Source organism: Choloepus didactylus, chromosome 7, assembly GCF_015220235.1.
Source record: "Choloepus didactylus isolate mChoDid1 chromosome 7, mChoDid1.pri, whole genome shotgun sequence".
NCBI lineage: Eukaryota > Metazoa > Chordata > Mammalia > Pilosa > Megalonychidae > Choloepus > Choloepus didactylus.
The window spans coordinates 108,405,558-108,418,113 of NC_051313.1; the positions used below are offsets into that span (position 1 = coordinate 108,405,558).

Sequence of the window (12,556 nt, forward strand, 5' to 3'; positions counted from 1 at the left end):
GTAGAAGATAAATTCCTGAGTAATTAATACCAACATAAGAGACCCTCATAGAAATGGTACTAGGCTAACTGTTTGGGAGTACCATTTTTAAATATCCTAAGATGCTTAGTGCTAGTTGTAGTTTGAGAAGACTCAGCAACAGATTTGGGTCTGGCACAGGGCACTCCTAAATTAACCAGTGTTCTGAAGATGTAGAAAGGATAGAGGTCCAGAATTCAAATGTTAGATTGGGAATATTGTGCCATTGAGATTCATCTATATTCTACTTCTGACTCTAAACTGGGTAAGGTATTCTATACCCTACCATTTTACTACAAAGGGGAGGTGGGATTTCTTTTGATTGCTGTTTTCCTGGGTAGAAACAATTTATTTCCTTGACTTTGTTCTATTTCTTCCAGGTTCTGAGTTTCTCATTCCCATCACTGGATATTACTGCCAGCTCTGTGAGGAATTCTTGGGGGATCCAATTTCTGGAGAGCAACATGTGAAGGGTCACCAACACAATGAGAAATATAAGGTTGGTCTTTATCATAGCTTTAGAATTTCCACTTTCTGCAATAATCCTTTTAACTTTGTCAAACACCTTCAGAGCCAGAAAAAGTCATTGACCCTTCACATTCCATGTAACCACTAGGAAGTTCTCCTCATTTCTAGTGAGAGATGCTGAGCTGATAGAACCATCTATATCCTCAAGGAGGATGACTTTAGGGATTTCTACTAGGCGAATTCTAGCCGTGGTGGGGCCAAGATTTTCTCTCTTATGGTATTTTAACCAATTGTTGAGCTGTTATCTTTTCTCTTCCCAGAAATATGTGGATGAAAACCCATTGTATGAGGAGCGGCGGAATCTGGACCGCCAAGCTGGCTTGGCTGTGGTCCTAGAGACAGAACGGCGACGTCAGAGTGAACTTAAGCGCAAACTTAGTGAAAAACCGAAGGAGGAGAAGAAAGAAAAAAAGGCAAAGGTTGTGAAGGAAGTAAAGGAGGATGACAAGGACTCTGAAGAATTAGAGGATCAACTCTCTGACGGTGGGAACTCCCCTGAAAAGGCTGAAAATAAAAGAAAAACTAATATCAAACTCCAGGTAAAAGAAGAGGTAAAAAAGGAGTCACTAACATCTTCCTCTTTTGGAAAATTCAGCTGGAAGAAGCCAGAAAAAGAGGAGGAAAAAAGTTCAGCGGCAGCCCCAAGTATCCCTAAGGAAGAGATTATGGAAAGCAATAAGGACAAAGAGGATGGCAAAGCTGAAACTGGGAAGGCAAAGCCCATCAAAATCAAGCTTTCTGGGAAAACTGTTGTTGCACATACCAGTCCTTGGATGCCTGTTGTGACAACTTCAACCCAGACTAAGATCCGACCCAACCTGCCTATCCCATCCACAGTACTCCGCAAGTCAGGTTCAGCCACAGTGAGCAAGCCAGCTCCTCTTAACACCTTTCTATCCATCAAGTCCTCTGGAACCACTGCTAAGCCTCTACCAGTGGTCAAAGAGTCTTCAGCTGATCTCCTCTTGCCTCCAGACATCATCTCCAAAGCATTTGGAGGGGAAGAGGTGATTCTAAAAGGGTCTCCAGAGGAAAAAATAGTGCTGGCTGAAAAGAATGAACCATCCCATATACCTGAGCAAATGCTGCCACCCCCTCCACCACCTCCTCCACCACCCCCGCCACCACCCCCAGTTATATCTCATCCAGCTGTTCCATCTTCTGCTCAGGCAAATGCTGTTCTGGCTCCAGTGAAATTGAACCCAAATGTATCTCAGACTCTCAGCCCTGGCTTCTTGGGTCCTAACATTTTGAACCCAGTGTTGCCTGTAGCTATCATGGCCTCAGCACAGCCAGCTGCCATTCCTTCTGATGAGACAGCTCCTGGGGTGAGTGAGAGTGACCGGGACCAGGCTCTGTTCTCTGTGTTAGTGCGTCCTCCCCCACCCCTCTCAAGCGTGTTCAGCGAACAAGCTAAAAAACTGGAGAAGCGTAATTCATGTTTAGCCACAGCCAATGCTAAGGACCTGTATGACATATTCTACAGTAGTGGTGGAAAGGGGACCCCTGACACTAAGCTGAGCAGTGGTCCATTGGCCAATGGGGAAAATAGCAACCTCTCTAGAGCCGAAATTTCAGACAACTCTTCCACTTCTACTTTGGGCAACAGTGCATCCCAAGAGGAATTGCCCAAAGATAAGGATTTGGTCACTGCTGCTTTAGTCAGTAACCCTGAAAAGCCCATTGCAAAAACTCTGGTGCCCCTAGGGAAATGGTCACTTGTAGAGCACATAGACCCCAAAAGCAGAGGCAGCAGCCATGGCTTCCTACAGCCTCTGACAAGGTTGTACCAAAGCAGGCCTTATGGAACGATTACTCCAAAAACAGACACTTTGGCCATGTGGACTTCTAGCCCCTTCCAGAGTGATGTAAATAGGGATATGTCTCCTGAGGGGAAAATCAAGCCTGACTTGGGAGAGCCAAGGCCACCTGGTGTAGAGCCAGCCCCCCAGCTATCAGACATACACTGTCATAGCATGAAATCTCAGAAGTTGGTAAAAACCTACATCATAGAAGCTGGTAACCAGGATAAGGAAAACCAAAAACACCAATCTGAGGATTGTAGAGAAGTTGAGGTAGAAACAAACACTGAACTGAAAGAAAGGGCAACAAAGCTCTCTGAGGGGGTAGTAGAGGAGAGAATGGGTATTGACATTAAGTCCATCAGCGTAGAGGATTCTGATTTGAACCATGGGGACAGATACATGTTTGAGGGAAAAGTAGAACAGCCCACATTGCTAATAATTGACAAAGAGGCTGAACAGTCCAAGAAACTGATTACAGAGAGTGAAGCTCAAAGTGAAGTAGTGGATGAATTGAGTGCACAGGCTCTCTCTTCCACAAAGGCGAAAATAGACTCATTTCCATCAGAAACTAAATCTTTAGTCCAGAAGCTACAAGATCCACCTGTGAAAAATTCTGCCCCAGAATTGCTTCTTCAGTCTCCAGTCAGCTCAAATGTGCATTTAACAGATAGTCCACAGGAGCAAGGAATTTTAAGTGGTAGCGAAGAGTGGCTAGAAGATTCGGCTCTGGAACCAGCTCTTAGAACTTCTAGTTACAGAAACCTCAAACTCAAGAGAGAAGGATCAAAAGACTTACAGGGTAAGATGATCTGTGATCTGGCTGTTCGGAGTGAGAACAAGAAGAGGCCAGAGACCTGGCAGAGTCCAGAGAAACGAGAAGCATTGGAACTACAAGATGTCCATCCAGAATTAGCAATGACAATAGAAAGTAAGGTCTCAGAAGTCTTTGAAGCTACAGACTTAAAATTAGAGGAGCTTGCTGCCCTAGGGGATATGGATGTTACTTTCTGTAATACTCAGGTAGAGTCAGCACATAGATCCCCAGCTGCCCCGTCTCAGAAAGTGTGTGAAGAAAATTCTGTACCATCTGTAGGGTGTAATCCCTCTACTTCTGCTGGCTTTGAACCAATTCAATCCTTTTCTAGGTTTCCATTATATTCTCCCAAAACCCTGGTGCTTAACTTCGGGACAGAGGGTGAGCAAAACTCATCTAGTCCCAGAAATGGGAGGATCACTCCTAACATTTTGAAAACTGGACCATCTGTAGAAAATGTTGACCTGGGCTTGGGAGGCCTAGAGGTAACACACCAGGCCCTTGACCTCTTAGCTGGAGGTATGATGCCTGAGGACGTAGAAGAAACATCCCAATTAGAGACACACGAGTCACTTAGATTGGAATCGGAAACAATTAACCCTTCAGGCCTTGGGCCATCTCCTTGCCTTCCAGACCTTGTTGACTTTGTCACACGGACATCTGGAGTTCAAAAGGAGAAGCTTTGTTCTCTCTCTGAGCCAGATGACTCTCATGAGTATAGTTCCCTGGAGATGGAACCACCACAGCTAGAAATACCGAATGCATCCATCACAGAGGTAGCAATTCCTCACATAGATGAGGACAATGACAGCCCTTTGAATTTGGTGAAAACTCCACCTTCAAGGTCCCCTCTACGAGAGCAGGTAGTTGGAGGTAATACGGTCCCTCAGGAAATTCCTACACAAGAAGATGCAGTGTATGCCATCCAAGATCATACAGAATCCAGTGTTCATGACTAAGAATACACACCCAGAACTGCTTGTGAATGAATGAGTCAAATTGGCTTCTAGAAATCAGGTGCCCAGACGATCAAGGACTGGTTGGTGATCTCATCTGGAACCTACACCAAGAGATGCAATCAGCATCTTACAGTAAATGTTCATGGAAGCTAAATAATTTACCTCCTTTCTTTTTTCCTTTTCCTACCAGACAAATCAATCATAGCTTCTTGTATATGTATCTGTAAAAAAGTATTTTCTGTTAGTTTTTTTCCAGTTTATTTTCTCTACTTTGTCATTAAAATTGAATGTCTTATCTGTGTCACCACATAGTGTGCTTTGATTGTATTTTGGCTTTGACTGCTGATTTCTAGAATGTGGGGGAGGAGGAAGACAGAGCTGACTTCTACAATTGCTGTGTTGTATTCCCACCCAATTTCCTGGGCAGCTGATGGATCTCTGGAAGAAACACCACAAAGCTTGCTGAAATGGAAAAATTCTGATGAAAGAAGAAAGCTCATCTCTTAGGCTTCCGGTTTGGATGGGCCTGCCTTAACATTGTTTGAAATGCAGCGTGAGTAGCTCTTTTTGTTTACATCCCGTTGACGTGTTAACTCCCATACTTCCCTTACTGTGTTGCCTTTGCTTGAGATGGCCCTGCTAACTCACAAACATGTTTGGAAATGACCTCAGTAAACATGGAAGAAAATCTAGCAGGCTCACTTTTGGAAGACAACAAATCGGTAAGGCTTATTCATGGCTCAATGCCAGAAGCATATACACTTTTTTGGGTCACTTTTCTGTTTGAAGTGGCCTTTTGTTTATTGTATTGTGATCCAGTAACACTTTGTGTTAAATTGTTCAGCAACTGTTTCTGTTTTGAAGAGGTAGAAGATCTGAAACTTGTCTTGGGATTAAACTTACTCTGTTCCACAAACCCATATGTATCTCCTCCTCTACCTCTCCCTTTCTTGAGTTATTTCTACCATAGTGTGATGTTTTGGGTTGTATATTTTGTTAAAAAAGATTAAAGAATTCATGAGTTGTCTTGGGCAAGTTTAACTTTATTTTTAATGTGTTAATTACTTGGAATAAATGCATTAATCTCATGTTTCTTTCTGGATTTTTGTTTTGAAACCACACACCTTTCAATGTCAAAAGGAAAATAGAACAATGAACCCCTGCAATTGTGTTGTCTATCCTCACTCCCGTACCCCCAACCATTCTTTCTCTGCATGTCAGAGCCAGAATGTTAGGTCAGAATGATTTGTTAGGTTATATGTTAGGTTATATGTTCTGTGCTCCAGTGCTGCCTGGATGGGTAGCAATGGTGGCCCAGTACTGGCATCTTCCTATTGTGAAACTTTTTATATACTTGTATGCTGGCTCTCCTAAGGGTCCTCTGGGAACTGAGCTCCCTGAGGACACACATGGTCTTGCTCAGGGCCCCATTGGGAGTCAGGGAGCGCAGTCCTCAGATTTTCTATTTGTCCCAGTTTCCTGTCATCAACAGTTTATAACTTATCTCAGCAGAAGCCTCAGAGTCCCCACCCCCACCCCAACTCCTCATAGATAATGCAAAATTGTTGATCTTTTATTCTAAAGCTTTATTTTCCTCCATTTCATTGTCTGCAGGGCTGCAGCATCCCTAGGTTGAGTTTTTGGAGGCTATTTAATTTTTCTAGAGCATTGATTCATGTCAATTTAGGAGTCATCCTGGTCTCTGTTTATCATACTGTGGAAAGGACACAGGTTTGGGAAAGCTAAATCTTTGAATATGCCTCAGCCATTTGCTTTGCTGTGATTTTGCACAAGTTTCTTCACCTCACTGTGCCATAGGTTGGTTGGTTGTTTTTTTTCCCCTTCTGTAAAATGAGATTCATTATCAGTCCCAGCACTAAATGTGTACAACAGGGTAAGGTTGTCCTGAATAATCTTAGACCTGCTTTTTTAGGCTGAAGCCTGAGTTCAGTACACTTACTTTTCTGGCCTGGAAACCATAGACTGCCTCAGAACTTAAATCAAGGAGAACTTCACACATATATTTGATTCCCCAGAGAGTTACCCTCCCCATTCTAGGAGAAAATCTCCAAAAATTGAGAGTTTTTAAATGCTAGTTTCTACTGATTTTTCAAGCCTGTTCACCTAATAAATTCTGCCTCCCATTGAGGAGAGACAGGTGAGTTTAGGGAATGAGTGGGAAGCATTAATTGTATCCAAATCCCAATCCTAATCTCACAGAGGGAGTTAGAATCTTGACTCTATAGGATAGGCGGAGACTACTCGAAACGGTTAGGGAAGTGAAGAGAAGCAAAATGTAGGAAGGGCAGAACTAGTTCAAGTAGCTGAGGCTGGAGTATTTTGAATGTTGGTAGCAACTCCTTACACTCAGCCGCTCAAATGGTAGTTCCCCTAATCCCATAATTTCAGGGATCTATCAATCTTGGGCTTTTTTCTAGAATCATGGCCACTTCTGGAGTGGAAGGGATGGTATTCTTCATATCTGCCTTGAACCAGCAGATATTATTATTTAGGATTCTGTAGTCTGGGTAGGAAGTGTTTCTGGCTACTTCCAGTTTAATCAGTGGATTCTTTGGAGTTCATTCAGAGAAGGCATGTGAAAGGAAGAGCAGAACTCTAACCCAGAAGCTAGAACCTAGAGTTAGAGCCTATTTCTTTCTTTTTCAGTACTATTACAGTACTGAATAAATTTTCATCTTAGGAGACAAAGGCATATGCAAGGAGTGGGCCCGGATCTTTACATGTGGCTTATGATGTCCTGTAACCATAGCTGATATTTCTGCAGACATCAGAAGAAACTTTAATTGGGACTCCTCAGTGTGAAAACACATGATCAGCAGTTATGTTTAAAGTTGGGCAAACACCTAATTTTACCTAAGCTGTATAAATAATCCCCTAAAATTCCCTTTGGCTTTGTGAATGGAGGCATCCCTGCTTTATAAGCCATCTTTCTTTTGCTCACAGATAGCTTCAAAACAAATAATACTCATACCCTTTCTACTAACACTGCTGAGTGATACAGCAAATTATTTCCACTTTACCCTATGCTACTCCATCTCTAAAAAGTCAAAATCAAAAATTTCACTAATGTTTGGATAGCAAAGCCTGCTGGAGCATATGTCCATTTGTCAGATTAGCAGATTCAGGGACAACTAAAGAAGTATCAGGGAGGGGAGACTGAGGATGCAGGCATCCCAATAGGGATATTAAGTGTAATCTTTTTTTTTTTTTTCTTGAAAAAGCAGGAGAGGGTTGGGAGAGAAGATAGCCTATAACAGAAGTAAGTGAGGTAGTTTGTTTTGTTTTGTGTTTTTTAATATATTCTTAAATCTTAGTTCTCACATTAACAAAGCTTACCCACCAAGCCCAAGATGAGAAGCTAAGCAAAGTCTTCATTTATTAACAATTTAACATTTATTAATAATTTATCAACATTGACAAATGGAAATGGTTTGGGATTGTGAGCAAATTTCCTCTTTTATTTAGAGTTTAATTTTGCAGTAATGTTTATGTAATTTTTAACTAAAAAAAGTGTGTACAATAATGGTATTCGTTGATACGTCAAGCAACTGAGCTCGTAATAAAAATCTACCTTTAAAGCGCACACACACACCACCATCCTGATTTTCCCTCAACACATATTCACTTTCACTGTATTATCTATTGTTGTAGCACTTAACATGATTGTAATTTTACATTTATGTGTTTCATTGATATATGCCTTCCCCCACCATCCCCAAACTAGATTATAAACTCCTATATTTTCATCATCGTTTCCACAGTGCACAGTTGCCTGGCACAGAGGCACTCAATAAATAAAAATTGGTTGAAAGAATCAATGTGGTAGCTGTAGCTGTTTTTCATTAACTGATTGTTAATACTTAGCAATTTACAAGTGGGTAAAAACTGTAAATTACTGATTGTATTTGCCCAGTGCTTAGCCCTCCAGAAGCTGACTGTCCTCTTGCTTCTGTCCTGGGTCTTTGTATACAAGCACTGTCTAAGGCAGTAAGTACACATCAAGGCTGTCGGGTGGTCCCCACACTTCAACAGCATTCTGGAATAATGATGCCAGGCCAGGAGGAGGGGGACACACTGCCCCACAACTTCTAGAAGAGAGACAGGATGAGAGGAGGGCAAAATGACCTGCCAGTTGTCAATAAAAGGCTTTGAGGGGCTCTGATTTACAGGTGCTCCCTTTTCTCCTTCCAGCCAGAGTTCATAGCAGATTGAAGTCGGTCAGTCAAACTCCAAATCCCTCTGATTTGACTGAAGAAGTACAACTCTTCATGGCCCCAAATCTTGCCACCTCATCAAAACTCTGAGTCAGGCTGTCATAATTTTATTTCTGAAAGGAAACAACCAAAAAAAGTTGCCTTTCGAAGAGAGAGGAGGAATATGTTCACTTTTCATTTTTCATCTTCTGTTTAGTTTCAATGTTCTGACCATGAAAATGCCGTTTATATGTATGGGTGTGTATACATACACAATTTTTTATGTCAGTAAGGGTTATCTGGGGCTGCAGAATTATAGGCCAGGTTTCTTTTTTTCTATATATGTTTCTGTAATTAAAAAATCATAGATTTTTTTTCAAAAAGTTGTCTTTCTCACTGAGTGCATCCCTACCTTCACTCCTCATTTGTTTTCCATCCTTACAACCAGGTCCTGCTGTTTTTCCCCTCACCACTCCCTAAATTCCTCTTTTTCCCACTGAGGCTGGGTAACATACCTTCTTCAACAATCTCCTACCATTCTTGTCATCTTCCTCTTCCCCTTTCCCTTCTCTTCCCTTACTTCTGTTAAACTGTTAATGCTGTATTAACACTTGGGCATTAAAATATGTAAATCAAGATACCTATCTTTACGAAGCTCACTTTGATGCAGGTTCACAAAAGATACCACAAAGTCTTTGTTGCATGCAGAAGAACAGACGGTAACTCTAAATGTAGTGGTTTAAAACTTTACAGGCATTTGTTCCTTCCATTTGTGGATTGGGCAAGAAAGGATTTTTGTAGAAAATTAGGGAAATGGGCATATTTGAGGAATGTGAATGAGCAGGGTAAAAATAGAGGCAGAGCTAGATGATGGGAGAACAAAAGTTAGAGAATGTAGAGAAAGATAGCAAGGAGATAAAACCAATCATATTGAGAAATTTATTTTCATCCCTCTGATACTCTGCCCCTACTGAGGTCCCATCTAACCTTCCTGTAGCCCACCTGCATTAGGATAATTATTGCTACCAACTCTCACCAACCTGTGTTCCTTTCTTTTCAGAAGTAATTCCAGAAATCTTCAGGTTTCCTAAAGGAAGGACTGCAGCAGACATCTCTATCCCATGGAGGCACGGATAGAAGCCACGGAGAGTACAGAAATGATGAGTGCCCTTGTGGCCAGTAGCCATTTACCTCTAGGGTCTGACTTCCAGAAGGTGGGTATGGCTGCTGGGTCAGGGATAGGTTGTGAAGAAGGCACTGTGATTTCAGTTTCCAGGAAATGTGAGTTGAGTGAGTGAATATGTGTACGTGGATCTGTATCTTTGTACCAGTAGAGAAAGAACAAGGTGAGGATAGGCATAAAAATTGTATGTTTTAAGCTTGCTCCTCCTCACCTCATTTATCATTGAATGAATTTCCTCCTAAACTTCTCTCTCTCATTTTGTGCCATGATACTTAAGTTAAAGCTGTAGAGTCCAGGTATTCCCATCTCTTCTAAGCATTGAGCCCAAATGTCCCCAGCAAGTAGAACTTCTCCTAACTCAGTTTCAGTCTCCTTTACTGGTCTTTATAAGAATGGAGTAAGAATTGGTATTTCCTTAGAGGAGTGGAGTATGAATAGGCAAAGAAGGCTGCAAGGAACATGAGGACAATCACAAAAGGAGTGTTTGAAAAATCCTGGGATAACAGACTTCAGGACAGCTGAGTACCTGTGCCCATTCAGTCTTACTACTTCGCCTACATATATTGAAAAATCTGGTACACAGAAGCAGGCAAACGCCTTTTCAAAATGGATCTGCAAACTCAGATTCATTTAAATCTGAGGTGCCCCAGTTCCAGATATACCTAAAAAAACCATCAACCTAGTTTTGTCCCTGATTTGTAAATCTAGGCACTTATCTTGGAGGTCTAGCATACTGACCAGACGCTTCTATGATTTTGATAACTTTGGGGAAGACTTGTGACACTACAAATATGAAAAATGTAATGTACAACCAAAGCCATTTGTAGAAAAGGAATAAGAGGTATCTCAGGGGCTCTTGATGCTGAGCTTATATTAGGGTTAAAGAACTATTCATTCTTAAGTCATGACCTTGTGGATGAAGCAATGGAAAGCACTCTGGTGCTGAGGCTGCCAACACTTTGTCACCACCACTTTTCCTCCCTTGTTCCAGGCCAAGATCTGTTTCTCATCAGCCACCACATTCCTCTGCTCAGGGACAACAGTGCTGGTCACCACCTTTCATTCCTAACTATGACTCACAGTCCTACTTTGAGCCCCTGTTTTGCTGCTTAGGCCTCCATTCCCATTGCTCTCTGAAGTCCGTATCTGAGGTTGCTGATCTAGGGGATGGGCAGGGGAAAAGGGAGTATTTTTTAGAGTAATGTCTTTTCCCTATGGACTTCTATTATTTGATATGCTAGAGTTCATATATATTAAGAATGATGAAATATTTAAGATCCATTTCTTTTTTGAAATAAAATCCATATAACATTAAATTTCATCTAACATTAAATTTCATGTAACATAAAATTCACCATTTTTAAATTGCACAATTTTTAGCTTATTTACAAGGTTGAATAGCCATCACCACTATCTAATTCCAGAACATTTCCATCACCCCCCACCCCCCAAAAAAACCCATACCCAGTAGCAGTCACTCCCAATTCTCCCCTGCCCCTAGCTCTTGGCAACCCTGAATTTATATTCTATCTCTCTGGATTTGCCTATTCTGAACATTTCATATAAACAGAGTCATAAAATATGTGGTCTTTGTATCCAGTTTCTTCTTAGCATCATGTCTTTGTGGTTCATCAGTGCTGTAGAATGTGTCATTCTGTTTTATGACTGAATAATATTCCATTGTGTGGATATCCCACATTTTGTTTATTCATTCTTCAGTTCATGGACATTTGGGTTATTTCCACTTTTTGGCTATTATCAAATATTTGTGTAGAAGCTTTTGTGTGGGCATGTGTTTTCAATTCTTTGTATATATCCAGGAGTAGAATTGCTGGGTCACATGAAAACTCTATGTTTAACCTTTTTTTTTTGAAGTCTTTTTTTTTTCTACATTTTTTATTGTGAAATATAACATATATACAGAAAAGTGATAACTTTCAAAGTCCAATTTAACAAGTAGTGAGAAAGCAAATTTCAAAGAATTTATGGGTTACAGTTTGTTTAACCTTTTCTTTAAAAAAAAAACTTGTGTACTAAAGTATAATGTTCATATTTTTAAAAAGTACACATATATACAAGTGTTTACTTCAATAAAATTTCACAATGTGAACACACTAGGTAACCACAACCCAAGTCAAGAAAGAGAACATGACCAAAACCCCTGAAGTCCCTCTCATGCCCTCTTCCAGTTACTATCCCAAAATGTAGTTACTTATTAGGACTTCTATCTCAGGTACTTTTTCTAAAATCAAGAAAATTCACATAATATAAAATTAACCATTTTTAAAAATAAATTATTTTTAACTACGGTAAATAAATATATAAAACATAAAAATCATTTTAAGTGGACAGTTCTTTGGCATTAAATACATATACAATACTGGGTAACTTTCATCACTATTTCCAGACTACTTTCATCATTCCAAAGCAAAACTCATCATACTCATTTAGCAGTAACTCCCCATTCCCTCCTCCCCCATCCCTGAAAATTAGCCATTTTAAAGCAAGCAATTCAGTGGCATTTAGTACATTCATTGCAATTTCAAAGAATATTATGGGTTGACATCATGTTATTCTTAAATACAAGAAGAAGCACTTCTACTGGTATAAAGATACATGTTAAAGGTAATAGTAATTAGGACTCTTGGTTGTAAGTAACAGTAATCTAACTCAAACAAGCTTAAAAAAAAAAAATGTGGGGGGGGGATTTATGGGCTTGATAACTGGGAAACCAAGGCAGAGCTAGATCTAGGAGATCAGAGATGTCATCAGGACTATCTTCCACACTCCCACAGCTCTGCTTGGCTCCATTTTCAGGACTTTCTCCACTCAGTGGTAAGATGGCCCCCAGAAATCTCAAGCTGCTATGGTTCTTATAGGCTTCTATCTAGAGAATGAGAGTGTGTCTTTCCTTATAGGACCAAAGGTCTCATGGAGGATACTGACTTGGGTCATTTTTCCATCCCTGAACAGTTACTGTGGCCAGATGGAGGGAGTACTCTAACCAGGCCCAGGTTACAAGCTCACCATGGGAA

At 40.7% G+C, this 12,556-nt stretch overlaps 1 protein-coding gene across 4 annotated transcripts in view; it reads left to right on the forward strand.

The window, feature by feature from the left end:
* Nucleotides 1-11,337, forward strand: part of ZNF318 (zinc finger protein 318) — a 38,254-nt gene extending 26,917 nt beyond the window's left edge. Inside the window, exons 9-11 of one of the 4 annotated variants that reach the window (XR_005217914.1) lie at nt 399-517; nt 807-4,846; nt 9,399-11,328. Coding sequence is in view for 2 of the 4 variants with exons in the window: in XM_037843318.1 (XP_037699246.1) it covers nt 399-517; nt 807-4,124 (3,437 nt within the window). In the remaining 2 variants the exon portion in view is untranslated. Of the gene's footprint in view, nt 1-398; nt 518-806; nt 5,213-9,398 lie in introns of those variants that run through there. The other 3 variants (XR_005217915.1, XM_037843318.1, XM_037843319.1) reach the window with 3 other exon arrangements.
* The last annotated feature ends 1,219 nt before the right edge of the window (nt 11,338-12,556 follow it).